At 38.7% G+C, this 17,611-nt stretch overlaps 1 protein-coding gene across 4 annotated transcripts in view; it reads right to left on the reverse strand.

Annotated features, from left to right (window-relative positions):
* The window catches only part of FHOD3 (formin homology 2 domain containing 3), a 374,964-nt gene that overhangs the window by 149,797 nt on the left and 207,556 nt on the right, over nt 1–17,611 (reverse strand). For all 4 annotated transcript variants that reach the window (XM_054284852.1, XM_054284853.1, XM_054284851.1 and 1 more), the window contains exon 6: nt 2,616–2,710. In XM_054284852.1, coding sequence (XP_054140827.1) covers nt 2,616–2,710 — 95 coding nt within the window. The remainder of the gene's footprint in view (nt 1–2,615; nt 2,711–17,611) is intronic.

The following is a 17,611-nucleotide window of genomic DNA, read 5'->3' on the forward strand; positions in this document are numbered from 1 at the left end:
AGGAATACAATGGCAAAAATCTGAGGAGGCTTTCAGTAAATTGCTTAGTGTCCTTCTTTGACACTAATTTAAACTTTTATTTTCCACATTTTCCCTCCATCTTTATACAGAACTATTGCTGGGTGTGTAAAGTGATCTTGGAGTTGGGTACCAAAATCAGAGCTGTTGCAGTGCTGAGCATGCCAGCCCCCAAGGTGCTCTGCTGAACCCATGTGGTGCAACAATCCACTGCTCAAAGTGAGCAAGGGTGACAGAGCCAGCAGCCCCTTGCAAACAGAGCAGAGTAAGCAACAGTGAAGGGGCAAAACCACTACAGATTTTGATAAAACAATAAAAAATATCTGTGGAACAGATTCAACAACCTCCACTGCTAAGTATATTAAACCCAGTCAGAGCTCTTGAGAAGGCAAGAAACCATGTGTCACAGCTGTGGCAGCTGAATAACTATACTCCTCCTGCATCCTATTAGAGGGATTTGTCCCAAGACTTAATTGGCAGTTTCACTATTCCTTTTTTGCTCAGCAATGTTAACGTATTTTTCATCATCTTTGCTGTGGAAAAGGCACCAGCATAGCCGGGCTGCAACTCAGACTGTAGGTGCATTGCAAATTCCAGGGCTTCATTTTTCACAGAAAGTCAAAACCACCTTTAAGTGAGTAAAGCAGCTGTCCCACCACACTGACAGTAAGCCTGCCATACCTTTGGTTAACTTCTGGCACACAGACAGGGACTTAGATCTCCTCCAAGACAGTCGAAGAATAATGAAAAAGCAACTTTGATGCTACCTGAAACCAAACTATTCAAAGCACATTGCCTGCATTCCTCAGCTGCAGGCACTGAGCCAGGACATGGAGATAATCATTCAGGCTGGCAATGGGGGAGGGAGAAAGGAGCTTAAGGACCCAAGAGCTGAAGTACTCAGAGCAAGAAAATTTAGAAAGAATTTAATCTGCAAGGTAGCAATACAGTCATGTTTCTCTCCCATTCCACTCCCATTATGTGCTTTAGAGAATTAAAATAGTCACCGACATGGCAGTATTTTTGTTTCTTTTTTGCTTCTTCATCTGTTCCATAGAAAATGTAGATCTATATATGAAGCAAATAGTTTCTCTCTCACCTCACACTGCTTTTTCAACTGTGGCAACATCCCTGTTTCAGAAGGACAAATGGCTCAGAGTAATGCCTAGACTGCCTTGGAACATTTTACACTGGGAGAAAAGTTTCCCCTTATCTTTTCCCAATCATGAAGCCTGCCCTTTAAGCCTGAGATTTGATAACTATAATGAACTTACTTTTACTTATCTACCAATATAGGTGTGCCGACCCAATAAAAATCAGTTCTTTCAATACTGCAGCATCTGTTCTTTGACTTGACATTCTGCTGCAGCAGTGAAGTTTGCACTTTGTAAAAAAAATTGTAGTTAAAAAAGGACTCCTGGGACATTCAGCTCTTCCTCCTTGTGTTATGAGAGCTATCAGAGGAAAAGAGGAGAGCAGCAGCCTCTCCATGTCACTACAGTACGCAACAGCAACTTTGTGTGACTCAGACACTTGAAACATTCCTGGAAATTTCTTAGTAACTATAACTATGGATTCAACTCCCCCAACTACAGCAACTTTTGAGCTGTAAACAACTAGCATACTCTGTTCCAGCTACTGTGTCATACATATCTATCTATGTACAGATCTGCATGGTAAGAGCAGCAGCAGCCCCTGGCAGGCCTTAATAAGCTCCCTAAAGCTCATTAAGAGCCAACAGGCTGGAGCAGGGTACATTTGTGGGTTTACCTATCCCATGGCCCCTCAGAACAGCATGTCAGTAGAATCTGTGTTCTGCTTGCTTTTCAAATTCCAGCAAAGATGGCCTTAAAGGTAGACTGCGCACTATATAAATCACTATTCCACTGGAAAAGACCTACCCAAGCTACATATATTCCAGCTTTCAACTTTTTGTCTCAGTATGTGGGAACCAGAAAGAATACCCTGCAGGCAGGTACATGATTTTGCCTTCAAGGTCTCTCCACGCAAAAGACTTGACATTAGGATACATTTCTTTGCTAAGAGGGTGGACAAACATGGGAAAAGGCTTACTGGAGAGGTGGGCAAAGTCTCAAACCTGTCAGTGTTTCAGAAGTATTTGGACAACGACCTTCATAAAGTGAAGCTGTCAGGCATTTGGTCTAGATGATTGTTGTAGGTAACTTCCAATTGAACTTGTGTATTCTACTTTAAGAGGGGGTCACTCTGAACTGTCCTCTCCCAGTGCTCAGCAGAGGTGAGCAGCGTAGAATGGCGAGTAGAGTGGTTCCAAAGAATGCCTTGGGAACTGCAACTACAAAACCAAAAAACTGACCATTTCTCCATGGTCAAATGCAATGGCAGCGCAGACAGTAATGAGGGCATCTTTGACTTTAAGAGCAGCATATGTGCTGACAAAAGAGTGAAAAAACAGTAGAAGAGAAGTATCAGCTCAGTGTGACCTGGTTTCCACAGAGAATATTATGGAATGTTTTAGAGCCTAACACAAAGTCTATTTATACCCTAAAAGCATTAAAAAAAAAATGCACTAAAACAACACCAAAGCCATATAAAATTGGAATATTTGAGAGTCTTACCTTTGAGCCAATAAGCGTGTACAGCCATTGGATGGTTTCATTATGATTTATCACTCCATTCATGCCATCGACGTAAAGCATTATCTGGCCCAAGGCTATTGCAAAGGAAAGAGAGAAAATATAATTAGAGCTGGTGAAGACTTTTTATAATTCTAAGCATTGCTGACAATTTTCTCTGAGCAGCGTTTACCAGAGAAGTCGGGAGCTCAACTAACGAAAGATATATTGGGCAAGATTGTGCTGGATTAAATCCTGGGGAAACTTCACAAACTTTACTGACTTATTCTGAAAATATAACTGTGAATTTCATCCAGAGACAAGCCCAAACACTTGTTCTTTCCTAGAAGATGGTGTATTTTATGCTCCCCAAATCTGCAAACAGTACTTTACACATGGCTTACTGTCACAATGGTTCCTTCAGCTACAGTGCTTTTTATATTATGAGCCAAGACTTTCACCATTTGTTTCAGCACCATATATAATGTTTGGAATTAGTATATTTGGATTGACAGTTTCAGTGAATTCCAGTGATATGAAATTAAAGCTGGACAATTAACATCAATAAGGACATTCACTACTATTCACTACTGCACAGTGCTCTCTTGAAAAGAATTGGTACATTTTACTGAGAAAATACAGAAAAAGCAAAGCATGGTTATAGCAAAGAAGTGTCTTTATTAATTTATCCTGAAGCTTTTACAACAGCATTAAAAATATACTAGTAAAATATTTCATAACAGTAATTTCATAGTTTGCAATTGTAATAATATGAGACTTTCAAGAGACAACAGCTATTAAATCTTTTCTGACTGATAAGGACAGACATTTTTTGTAAGGATTATGAAAAGTGAATTAGTACAATTCATCTATCATCTTCAAAAGTTTCCACTGTTAGATCTTCTGCTTTATAGCAGGAGATCAAAGCCCAGTGGGATGAAAAAGAAATCACTGATGTAACACCTTTTAGCACAGCCTGTTGGCATAACAACTCAATTATTTAACGAACAGCCTGATGAGCCCCTAGAACACTGCTTTATGGGGGGGAAAAAAGGGGAAAAAAAGGGTGAGGATAATTATCACACTATTAATCTTCCAAACACATTCTGAATGTTTGCTAACTTTTGCACAGGTTGTGTGCAGTGCAGCGTCATTTACCTTGAGGGCAGATTTTCAAAGACATGTATGCTAGGAAAGCACTTCGGTACACCTGTAGCCAAATAGCTAACAGTCATTCTTGCACCATCTCCTCCTTTTCCCTTTGGTCTAGTTGGTCAATTTATAGTTAAAAGCCTGAGGTAATAATTTTACATTCTTTATCTTATCTGTCACACAAAGCTAGAAGGAAAGCCACACTCAGTGAATGCCACACAATCAATGAAGACTGAGAAAAAGCTGGCAAGAGAGCTCTGGCACAGAGATAACATGTCTCCTAGGCAAGCATTGCCACTGGAGTATGCCAGGCACTCTCTGCTCCTCCTCTCCAGGAAACAATCACTCAGCACCCTGTGAAGACATGCCTCTCAGGTGAATAAAATCAGGTGGGAGGGACACAGGCCCAAGTGTTATGGTAAAATAAAAGATGTAAGTCAGCAGTAAAAAGAGATATGAATTACACTACCTGAATAAATGGCTGCTTTGAAGCATTTCATTGCAGGTAGAGGAAATGCTACTATCCCAGCAGTAATCAGAGAAAGTTCTTAATTCTTGTTTTTACTTCCTTTCAATGCTGAAAAGATTTGGCACTGGATCAGGATGAGATCCAGTCATGATAAGGTCAACAAATCCATTTTTTTCCCCTTGCAAATTCTTTGGTTGAGGGTGAAGTGCTTTAATTTGAATTTGAAGCAAATGTGAAACAAATTTAAGTCTTAGAGCATGCTTTCCAAATTAATATAGAAATCAAAGACAACAAAAAGTTTGCTTTAAAAAACATGTACACAACACAAAATTACTCCACTGCTTATACTTAAGACTAATTAGACAGGAAAGCTAAGTGAGATCTGGCATGCATTTGTTTTCAGCCTGTTAGATGTGACTCTTTATAACAGCAATATGTTAAGGCAAATTAGTAGACCTTAGAAAGAAGCCAAAAAAATGTTTTAGGGATTCTTTAAAACACAAGAAAAAAACCACTCCCATTGCTGCTTGAACTAGTGGCCCATAAGTTTCACAGGGCAAGGAATGATAAACAACGCCATCAAACAACAAAGATGTAAACACTTATGTGTCCACATCCAAGTCACATCTCCAGCAGTTATCTGCCACACATGAAGCTCTCAGCCGCTGCCAAACCTTGGTGTGGATCTTCATACTGCTATTTCCTGTCTTCAGGGGTCAGAAAAATGAGACAAGATAGGTATGGTTGAGGAAAAATCTGTTTTCATTAAGAGATAGAGTCAGATAAGGAGAATTTGTACTTTGTACAAAGCTGAAGCCCCATAAATTCTTAGGAAAAGAAGGCCAGAAGAAGATCTGAAAGGAGGAGAATGATGATTTTTCAGACCCCATCAAGTTTCTGTGCTGAGCAAGAACAGGTATTTCCTTTACCATAACCACACCACACCGCCAAAATGGAAGACACCACCAAAAACACCAGTGTAGGAGCAGGCTGGAAGTCCTTGGGCCCTTCCAGGCCTTGGGTCTGGCTGAGTAAGACACAGCAGTTTGGCACTAAAAGGAGACTGACAGAGGACATTTTACATTCTTTGAAGCTTTTCTACCCAACTGCTATCTCACCTCCCACCCACAGCCATACTCTGCTGAAATGGGTGTGGCTGAAGCGCAAGCTCCACGCGTCCAGCACGCTCACACATCCACCACCAACATCCAGGGCCCCAACAAGGGCGGGCAGCCTCATCTGCAAGGCAGTTTGGAAGGCCAATCTACGCCAAAATAATTTAAGTTCACATTTGTCTGTGCCTTTAACCAAACTTTTTTTTTTCTTCTTTACCAAAAAATGAGGAGGCTATTTAATCCATTTAATCCCATCCCTCAGCTAACTGGAATTCTTTTTGGAAGTATATCAACAACCTACTTGTATTAGGAAAGTTTACTATGGTGCAACAAGGGGCTGGGAGAGGGGAGTTTAAATACGAAGCAGACCTAATTTGGAATTTCTTTGTTCTCACTACCCTTGTCAAACCCTTAATCTTATGTGAAAGTAGTCTGTGACTTTACCCATAGCTATTTTCAAGTGGAAAATTGATGGATTTCTTAGGAAAGGCTTAGGCTAGAAAAGGAGAGACCAGCCAGAAATCTCAGAGATTTCTGTGAAATAAGAGGTTTAAGAAAGCCTCTAAAAACTTGCCAATATTGGCACTGATACTCTCCTGGGATATAAAGTTTATAGGACCAAAGAGGAAAAGCTCTAGCACAAAACATCATCACAATGAACATCACTTAAACCTAAAGTCTCTTTATCCCACCCAGACTGGAAAAAGTTTCAAAGCTGCTCCTTGCCCAGGCATGCACCTACTCCTCTAGTCTTCTCTGCTTATGTTTTACCACAAGACTAACTTAGAGAAAACAAAATCACTGAATGAGCAGAAGACCTATTTTCTTACAATTTCCCATGAGTCAAACCCCTTCTCATCATGTCAAGAATTATGGCAGGGATGCCTTTTCTGATTGCATTTGTTTCCATCAGAATAAGCAAAATGTACAGCGTGAAGCAGGCCAAAGACAGACCTTGTCACTGCCGGTTTCACTCCCAAGAAAGCTTTGGGCCCAAGTTCTTCAGTTCATACCCAGTAGCTGTGGTGCATGTCATGTGCTGCAACATGCAGCTACATGCCTGTACAACTACAGGCAGGTGTGCACAACAGACAATGGTGATGAAACTAATGGGGAAGAACAACCAGCTGCTCAAACTCATATTTTCATTGCTAGCTAAACTCTTACCATCATCAGTGAGAAATCAAGGGTCTGTGTGATTGCATTAATTACATTTGAAAACTGACTGCTAGTTTCGGTATGCTATCCTGGGCACCAAAAAGGCCTACTCCATCAAAGGAAAGCTCGTGATGAAGAAAAACCCCATGTCAAGTGAGGAATCCCATAAAGGAGATAATGCAGTTACCTAATATACTGCTATAGAGCTACTAGTATACTACTACTACTACTACTAGGTGGTAATTCTGAAGAAAACAACCATATTCCAGACTTCTTTCTTGGTGTTTCCTCATTAGAGAGAGGCAAGATCCCAGCTACCAAGTGGCACCATCTTGAACACAAAATCTCCAACTCAGCTCAGCCTCCATACACTGGATGTCAGAAGCTGCTACTTTTGCTTGTAGCACATTCCCACCATGCTCGCATGCCCATCCTCCAAACAGAGCTTATTGTCTCTATAAAATCCAAGAATATTTCATTTCCCTGATGATAAATAATTATTAAATACAACTTCTATACCATCCAGCTACTTGAAAATTAGTAAAATCACAGCAGAGCTCCTTCTTCTAAGAGGTGACATCAGATAAAACAGATGACTTGGACTCTCCACTGCTTCTGAAAAGGATCTTACAAAGCAACACTGTGGCAAACCTCATGACTTACACTCAGTCCACATCACTAGAACCACCTAAAATTTGTGTGTTTGGTCTTGGTTTTGTTTTTTTCCTGTTACTATTTGTATGGGTTGGTTTAAGCTTCAGTGAAAAATCTGCTATTTATAGAGCTATTCTCATTTCTTTACTATTGTTGACTCTATACGTAATGTCACCCAGAAGCTAAAAACAATCTTGTTCCTCGCCACAAGTGCATGAATATTTTGTTTCTTATCAAATATTTTAAAATCCCAAATCTTTTAAGTTTGCATTTTTGCCCTCTCTTCATTTGTTCTTTCTATTATAACACACATCATGGTTGAAACAGGCTAAGGAATTAATTTTCAGAACTCCCATATTAACCACAGGCTGAACTTCTATTACACAAGAACTGAACTATCTCAGAAAAAACACATCGAAGAACTAATGCTATGAACCAAAGCTGCAAAACCAGTTCTGAACAGAGGTCAATGCATTAAATTGCTATTATACTTCAGAAGTTCTTGTGCTGGTCAACGCTACTTTCAACTCAAACTTTTTGTCTTACGCTCTTTGAGAACTTCTGCAAGCCAGTTTCAGACCTAAAGCATTACTCAAAGTTCAAATCTTTTGCAGAGACATGAGTTCCCAAATCAAACTCCATCTTCATTTTTCCCTCTGTCTACTTTACAGAGAATACATAGGGACACCACAAGTTCACCATCACAGAAACATTCTACAGGGGAATTTTCTCCTCTCCATGTTTGCTCTGCCACCCTTTTCCTCTGGTGTTTTTGCCTTTAAAACAGGACCCAGCCAAGTCAAAGGGGACACAGCACCTTTATTCAGCTGACATGTTTCATCAAAAGCTGATCATTATACACACCATGAAACACCTGTGGCAGTGGAGAGTCCCAACAGAGCCAAAGCAGCTTCTTTTCCAGGATTTCTTCTGTGCTATTTTAGAAAATTTAATTGAGTGCAAAGAAAGAATGGACTCTCACTTGACTCTGCCAGTAGTTACACTACTGAAGGCCTTTTTATATGAATTAAAACCTGGCTTACATTTATGCATTATAAAAGGTTTGCATGATTCATCATAATTGTTTTAATAATTATTTTATGTTGCAGCACTCCAGTTTTAAATGCACTATGTTCTAGCATGTTTTACAAGATTAATAACACAGCAATGTAAAATTAACTGGGTACTGCTTATATGGCAATAGGTAAAAATATTTCCTCATGAAGAATAAATGTCTAATTAAAATACCTTATTTATAAGTGAGCAATTATAGCTGAGAACTGGAATGCTATTATGCTATTTTGCAAGCTGACTAGAAGCATGGAAGAATGAAAAAAAAGAAAGAAAGGAACACAAGGAAGAATTAAGGAAGGAAGAAGATGGGAAAAAAAGACAAAAGAAATGAATATGAAAGGTTGAGTAGATGGTTTTAAAAGATGCTTATTCATCCTCAGTGCTTCATGAAGCAAAATGCATTCAGAAAAAGAGGTGTGGTAGCCTGTAATTAAAATTATGCATATGCAGATATAGAGCTGAAATAAGGCAGCTCCTTCTTAATGGAGTCAATACTGGCTGTAACACTAAATAGTCTTAATCCAATTTATATATGAAGTTGAGTATTTTTCTTAAGAACTGAGATTTTTTGGGTTTTAAAGCATTTCTTGAGGAGACTTCCTCACTGGCCCTCAGAACTTAAATTCTGAGGGAGCAGGACATGATGACGAGATTGCCAGATTTTCTTGTGAAGGTGAGCTATTCTGCAAAAGCACCATAACTGAGCAGGACATTGCCCATGCAAACACCGAAGACTTATCTCAATAAACTTACCTCACCTCCTAGCTATGGACTCCTGCAATGAGTACTGATGCTGCAGCCAGTGAGAAGTGGCTCCATTTCAGGGCAGAAATTAGAGTCTATTTCAGGATTAGGTCTCTCTTCTTATCTTTAAATGTATTTTAAACTCTTTATACTGGATTTATCATGCTAGAGGCTGCCTAGCCCAACCTGTCGCTCAAACTAGGGAAATGCAGAGCAGGTTATTCATGACTCTGTACATCTGGGTGTTGAATATAGCTCCAGTTTGCTGCTCAGCCTCTCTGAGCAACCTGCGCCAGTGCTCAGACACCCTCACAGGATTTTTTTATTAATTTTTTAAGTTTAAATCAAATTTCCTGTATTTCAGCTAGTGCCCATGGCAGGCCTCTTGTCTTTTATTGTGCATCTCTGAAATCTGGCTCCATTCTTACTCTCCCAATCATATATTCAGTCCCTTTCATAACATTGAAATTTAATTAAACTGAATTTAAACTGAAGATTAATACACAGTCAAGAAACCAAAACTACACATTAAGCTAGAAGTCTCAAAAAGAAAAAAAAGTAGCTTTAATTTTGGAGTAAACCAAGGAAATTTAGTGAGCCTCCCAAGTTTAGAAGTGATACCTTAGTGCTTCTGTCTGGGAATTGATTGAGTAATTTAGTCTGGCAATGTGATGGATTTCAAGGCCTTTCCCTCTCCATTAATCATCATGAACATAAGCCTTCTGTCCGTGTAAACAATACTAATCCTGACTTTGAAGGTACAAAGAAGGAAACACAAACCAAGCTTTGCAGAATGGAAAAGATAATTTCTGTAGCTCCCTTTCCTGAGCTCCTCAGACACCTATTTACCCTACACAAAGAAAGGTCCTGCAGGTGCAGGCTGTCTTTTATCAATCGTTATCAATTACATACAGCACATCAGTTTGGAATTCCAGCATCTGCTTCACATGCCGAAAACCTGAGCTTTGAGAATGAACTCAGCCTTTGGATTGGGAAACACTGTAGGGTCAGAAATGGGTTTGGAAGAAAATGCAATCAGGACTCAGTATCAGCAAAAAGCACAGGTTATTTTGATTGTTGGACTCTGTGTGTTGCTGCACCTGGGGCAAAGAAAAGTATGAGGGAATACATGGAATTTTTTTTTCTATTATACATCAGCAGGATTTTGCTCACTGCAAGTAGGCTGCCAGTGACTATGGAAAAAAGAACACTGTCATGGGGTTCCTGCCTTCTCTGGCAAGTAAAGAATTGTGGCACAGCTAGGCTATTTAGCAAATAGACTAACACTAGAGCAGAGGAAGGACATATGGTAGGGTAAAAGCGTTCACATACCGAACATTTTTAGTCATCAACAGTGTTTCTTCTTAGTACATCTGCAAACCTTCCAAAATGAAACCTGTGGTTTCAAAGTGAGCAAGTGATAAATTCTCACTGACAGCTTTTCCCCCGTTTCTCTTGGGGGAGAAGCCACACTTTCAAATATTTATTTTTTTCCTAAAAGTAAAGAAGATCCTCAGGGAAGCAAAAGGGGGAAATTCAACAATTCCAAGCATTATTGTATTCCTCTTATTACAGAAATATTATACTACATTCCCATAATTTAATAATTTATAATATTCATATTTCCATACAATTCTTATTAGAGAACTATATTGTTGTATTTTATTCTTCTTATTAGAGGACTACAAGAATAAAAAACAAGATAAAAAACTGTGCCAGTCAAAATGTCAAGCATTGCCCAGCTCCACAAGCACAGCCTTTGTAAAGCATAACATTGCCCAATGATTTCTTCCTGTTGTGTAGCAACAAATTGGTGATATCATGAGAGCTAGTGTTCTCCTAGATAGCACTTCTTTGTCTTCTAAGCTCAACTTCATTCTCTGAGGTCCAGCCCCGGGCAGGTAAACATGGGCTCAGTTTGGCATCCTGGGATAACAGCATTGCCATCAGTATGGTTGCTAAATACACTTAAACCAGGGTTTAGCAGAGAGGCTTACAGAGAGTTGCAATGATTTCCAGGGGCATGTAAATTTACCTCTGCTGCTCCCATGCCAACAGCCAGTCTCCAAAATTCATGTATTGTGGCATTCATTCAATAAACCTGGACCTCTAAAACATGACATAAACTATATGCCTGAGGAACAGAGAAGCTGTGAAAGAAAGATGAATGAAAACCACTGAAAACAGTAATCGTACCACTTGTGTTTTACTTCGCTTCTCACAGTGTTTTGCAGGAAACAAAGCATGTTACCAAAAGTGACTCTCAGAAAGCCATCCGATTTTGAGTTAAATTCATACACTGTTTATTCTAGCCATTAGAATAAGGTATGTTTGGGGAATACCAGGGTAAAGATGCACTGAGAATAAAAATACAAGTAAAATTCTGCAGCTATTTACTTCAATATAAAGCTGTTTTCTTAATTCTCACATAGTTCCTTCACCTGGAGATGCATTCCAAACACAGCTTCCTCTTCTTCCAATGTGAGGTACCACATGTGTAAAGCACAATAAAAGAAAAATTAAGAAGCACTACAAAAAACTTTATGTAGAATCACTTTTGTAATTTCTTGTTACTTAAGTGACAACAGGTACATATTTTAGACAAATCCAGAAGTTCCTAGAAAGGGATCCATTGGCTTTCATCATCTCAGCAGACCAGAATGCAACGAGTGCACACACAGCACAGACGCATTAAGATGATTTCAAGGCACTTGAGTAGTAATTTGAAATATTAGTGTCAAAAAAGATAAAGAAGTTCTGCTTTTTAAAATGATGCTTTTTAGTATAAACTTGAGACTTCAATGCTTTTATCGTCTTGAAACCAACTGATTGGAAGAGCACCGTGGAGCAGCACAGAAAGTCATATTTTTCTTAACTGTATTCCAGACCATCCAAAATCCTTGAATAAAAGTTTCCTCCCCTGCTCAAGAAGGACTGACTCAAGGGCAGAAATCAGTAGGATAAACAAGAACTGACTATGCCTTAAATTCAGCAACTAAATTAAAATAGTTTTTAACAAACTGGGTGAAAAAAATGTCTGTTCAAAGCAAAGGCAAAACTGGAAGTAAGGCTTTCTTACAGCACCCCAGCCTCTTCAGCATACTGTGTTGGCTAAAAATGAATCAAACCAAATGGCCTGAAAATAAAAGCTCTTTGAAACAAGATCTCTGTCTCTTATCTACTGAGGAATAGATCCCAACATCCAATGATTTTATGAAAAAGACTGCATCTGTCACTTTTTATTCATTTATCTGTCTTAAAACCAATAGTGAGTGTATCTTTCTAATTTTCTTTATTGTAATTATACCATGACAGATGCTGAAACTAAATTCCTGATATACTTTTCAGATATTTATTGCTCTTCAGCATGCTCAGCCTGTCTCTAACGTTTCAGATAGACTCTACCCTGCAGTAATGTGCATGCCATTAAAGAATTCACTTTCATCTCTTGAATTTATGCTTGTTAGGGCAAATTAATGAAAGACTCTATTCTTTAAGTACTGGCTAAACAAAGCCAAAGTCAGCATTAGAAAGCAAACCAATACAACACTTCATTAAATGTGCTTTTTATTTCTTCTTTTTTCAAGTATGTCTGCTGCTATGTGAAATTTAGGGTTATACAGTCTCCTTTCAAATCTCACAGCAAAGAATGTCTCAAGCCACAAGTTCATACCTCCCATTTGAAGTGGACTTACCATGAGAAAAGTGCAGGGAAGAGACATAATTACAAATCCCTTTAAGTACAGAGCGCACACTCTCCCAAAATATTGACTGAAAATGCTGTTTTGTGTCCTTGCTCATTCATCTCAGATAATGAGCAAAGATTCCTTCCAAATTAACTGTAATTCTCTTCTAATCCCTCTATTCTTTTTTTTCCCCCCCTTCAGCACAGTGATAGTGAGAACTCCTTTGAATTCTGAATCCCACCTTATTACAGCAATGTTTCGAGAGAAACATAACAAAATCATTGGTGTCATGCTCAGACTTCTCTGCTCTCTGACTTCAAGAGGTGGACAGCTAAGCACAACGCACGCCAGTCCTGTTTTTTTGCTTTCTCAAAATTTGCAGTTGACATTTACAAAAAAAAAATTATTTCTAATTTCTGATTGCAAGAACAACAGAATAGAGAATCTCTGCTTTGAAATTTATTTCCTTAGCATATAAAAAAAATTAATAAAATCGATTCAAGAAAAAAAAAAAAGTATTTGGGGGCATAAGCTTAATTTGACCAAAGAATGTAAGGTCTGCCATTGGTAACCACTTGTCATCCATGTGGTGGCAGGGAGAGATAATCATGTAATAGCTGAATATGAAGATGAATGTGGTGGCTTTTTTCAGGTTTGACCATCTACATTTTTAACTTATCAGTAACCCTGTAAATGAGAAATGCAGTTGAATAACCATATTTTATTTATAGAGAATATTTTTAGGTGATTTTATTCCTTTTGCTGATTATTCTATGATTCAGTGATCACAGCATTATTGGTAATCCTCACACAAACCAAGCAGGTTTCCATGAGTGTATTATTGGTCAGCACTCCCTTAGCAGGCATTACTGCATGGTTATAGGATCCCAGGATAACAACACTGAAGAAGACGGTGCAGAGACAATTTGGAGACAGGAAGTGTTTTACAGCTCCTTGTGTTAGTTCAGAGCAAGGTTGCTGAGCTCTGCTGTATGACCAATAACATCAGGCTCCACATAGAAGCAGCTAAATTACTTCCAGACCCAAACCAGTCCTGGAAGTATCACGGACACTTCTGCACAACACTTCTCCAGTAAGTGATGTGGCCTGAACCCAAACCATCTGTGCATAACTGGAGCAGAAGGCTATGCATCTATGAAATAATTAGTCCACAAACAAGAAAAATCCATCATGGGCAATTAGCTGTTTCTGGGTACTAAGAAAGAAGTTAAAAGAACATTAGGTGCACAAAATTCAAGCACTTGAAACTTAAGAAATGCCTGAGTTAAGATTCCTGGAGAAAACTTTGTTCAGCCTATTCTGTGCACAAACTTAACTATGTCAAAATCAATTTCAAGAAACATTATTCCTGAGCTTTGGAGTACTTCCTCACTCAGAGTAAGTGCTGCAAAGTACTGTCTATAAAGCACTCTCTCACTGTGTGGTCCCAGGAAATTTTTAGTGCAAACCTGCTGTGAAGACAGAATATTTAATTTCCTGCAGGATGATGTTCATCAATACAGTGAGTGCTTCACAGGTCTGAATACTTTTTCTGCATAGCACATTGATGAATAGTAAAGAGACTACTCTGTTCTGGAGAGAAGTTGGGGCTTCCACTAGCTCTGGAGGTCACATCTGAGACACCTGATAATCTGACTTGTATTTGAGAATACCTTTTGGTATAATAGCACTTGGAGTTTAGGTTAAGCTCTGCACATTACGGTCTCAGATTGACCCCCCAGAAAATAATAAACAGTCCTTGATAGGGAACATAATTATACTTTCTGACAAGTTGAGCTGAAATTACTTGCCTAGCAAGTACAATACATTCTAATGCTGTGGCAGAGGTTCAGTTAAAACCTCTCTCCTGCTACGCCAGGAACCTTAAAATGTGTAGTACCACCAGCCCTTTTCTCTCCTTGAACTTCAAGGACTGGCAGCCTTATTTCCAATGTCTGGAAAACTTGGCTTTATAAACATTCTAATCCTTTAAGTGTTGGATTCAATGATCCTTGTGGGTCCCTTCCAATTCAGAATATTCTTTGTAAGCTGCTTTTTTGTTAGATTGGTTTGTTTTGGTTTTGAGGGAAAAAAAAGATGTCTGTAAAAGAATCCCTCATCACACTCATCATGTGTAAGTGGAATGACACTGTGATGCTCATCACACTGGGTTTTGCCATTTAATTTAATGGAACAAATACTTTTCCCATTAACTTTTTACACACCCTAAAGCAACAAACAAATCTACAAGCTACTTCTGGTTTCTGATAGAAGTCACACTGACAGAAGTTGCTTCAACAGACATGATTTAAAAAGTTCAGGACATCATTGCAACAATACTTGGAACTTGAAGAAGCAAGAGTCATTTCAGATGGGCCGCAATTCAACATATCTAGAGGTACTTGGCTGATCAGTTTTGATACCCTTGAGCTTCCCAAAAACACCACCCACCATCCATCATGCACAGCTTTGTCAGCCTCCAATTTATTCCCTGGATTTGGGACACCTTCTCTCTTCATTCATGTTTCTCAACAGCAACACTGATAAAATGTCACAAAATGCCAAAGCTTTCTCATACCCTGCTGAACCCTAAGAGAATGATGAGCATCCTGCTGCTCTACACAATGAATTCTGGCAAGTGGAGATTAAGAGATAGGGAGAGAGAACAGACCTCTGATCTGCTCTAAGCTACTGTTCCTTGAGGCTACTGCTCTGGTGCCTCCCAGTTGTCCTGCGTGGGCATCTTTAGCTCCAAGCATCTATTCAAAGTACATCTCGCCTTCTTTTGGGGCTGGTATCCATATGTCTGGAAGAATGCTGTTAACAGTATGATCACTGTTACTATACAGAACCACCTCTTTTAACAAAAGATTATTAAACAAAATCAGGTAAATTACTTGCTTGTGAAATGAAATGGGTGTATGCTGTCTTCACCCTTCCTCCTCTTCATAAAATCACACCTACTTTCTCTAGAATTGTTACTTAAGAATTAAGTAATTAATTAGAGAAATATTTTAATTAATCTCGTCCCTTCTGACTACTCAAGGCCAAAGGGGGATTTTTATCACAGCATACAGACCATCCACAACAGTTTTTCACTTTTCACACAGTACAAATAATGCAAAAGTTAAAAAGTAAATAAAACACCTGAGTTGCTTTATTGGTGTAGAATATAAAGTGGAAATAAAATACACTCATTTTGATTCACTGCTTGATCTACAGGAATTTATGTTAGCACAAAGTGTAAAAGCAACTAAAATCTTTAAAGCCAGTAATTCACATTTCACAGTCGGATAGAAGAAAAAGTAAAAGCTAACAACAGTTATCAGCTAAATGAGGATGGCTGCTTGCTACCGTGAAAAAAAAATTCAGAGCTTTACAAAATCAACACTGCAGTACTATAGCTGATATAAACCTGCAAAAAATTATTTTACAACCATTACATAATAAATTGCACTCAATTGTTTCGCATCTTCAAAATAAAGTATTCAGACTCCAAAACACCACTCTGTGTGAACTTTTGAGAGCTCCATTTTTGCATATCAACTTGGGAAAACACTTCTAAGTTGGTTACATAAATACATTGCCTACAATGCATCCAATCCAAGTGACCTTACAAATAGAAATAAAATATGAAGTGATGAGAGAAAGAATCAACATTGCTGGTACAAGCACTAAAAAAATAAAGTCTATTCTTTTCTGCCTCCCGTAATTTCATTTCAAGTTTAACATACAGAAAGGCTCAGAGCCAGAATTCTTATCCAAACTACATAAATCTATAGGCAAACTCTCCATACTATATGGTCCTGTCCCCATAAAACCTTGCAATTCTTCCTAATGGTGCTTTCCAGCAGGAAAAACTACTAGAGAGCTATCTTTTCTCACCAAATCTTTGATCAATCTCTTCCTACCATATCTTTCCTTAGAAGAATGAATACCCTTCCTTGTAATATGTCTATCAAATGAAATATGTTTATCAAATGAAATGGAAACAAGCCCCCAAACCCAAAGTGAACTCTACAGCAACTGTGTACCCCACACTGGTGCTGAGGCTGCCTCTGAGAAAGACCCAATTAATTCCCTTATTCCCTTCCTGAATTCCTGAGCAAGGTCAAAGGGAGGCAACACCATTTACCACCACACAACCTATTTAAGACAGCTGGTCCAGCTAATAATGTAAACATGGTAACACCTTGGAAAGGTCAATCAGAGGAATGGAAGCATTAGCAAAGCAATTAATTTTTGGGTTGACCACATGCATATTTCCCTCTTACTTTACTCTCCTCCCTTCCTTCCCTCACCTTCTTAAAGGAAACATAAGGAAGAATTTTCACTCATCAAAACACAAATTTTCAAAAGGTGAGAGATGGAATTTTCTCAAACATTGAAAATGCCTTATTTTCTTGGGATGATTTCCAGCACAATATTTTATTTATCTGTTGCCAAAAGAAACACCTTTTCATTTTCTCATTAGTCAAAGGGCTTTAAGAACACACTTGAGGGAAATGATCCAACTAACAAAACAAATAAAACCTTTCCCTGCACTTCACATGCTCCATGAAAAGCAGACACTTCATGGAAACAGCACCGGTAGAGTTATCTGTTCAATCTGAGGTGTGTTTACTATCTCCTTAACAATCATCATAAACCATTCATCAATGCACATGGAAAAACTGTAGATCCTCTTCATCTATCTATCTACCATTCCGTTCTTCTACCATTCTATTGTTTTTCAGTAAAGTGAAACTCGAGGAAAAGGAAAAAAAAAAAGTTCTAAACTCATCAGATTCAACGGTCCCCTTTCATTTCTCTGAGGGTTTAATTACACGACATTTCATAAAGCTGGAGAGTAAATGAAAACCAGAGACAGAGCAAGGCACCAGAGCCCCAGGTGGATTTCCAAGGTCACACTGAGCTTGTCTGCCCTCCAAGCCGCTGAGAGCTATA

Source organism: Melozone crissalis, unplaced genomic scaffold (genome assembly GCF_028551555.1).
Source record: "Melozone crissalis strain CALT ecotype California unplaced genomic scaffold, PUWL_Pcris_2 ptg000042l_1, whole genome shotgun sequence".
NCBI classification, from domain to species: domain Eukaryota; kingdom Metazoa; phylum Chordata; class Aves; order Passeriformes; family Passerellidae; genus Melozone; species Melozone crissalis.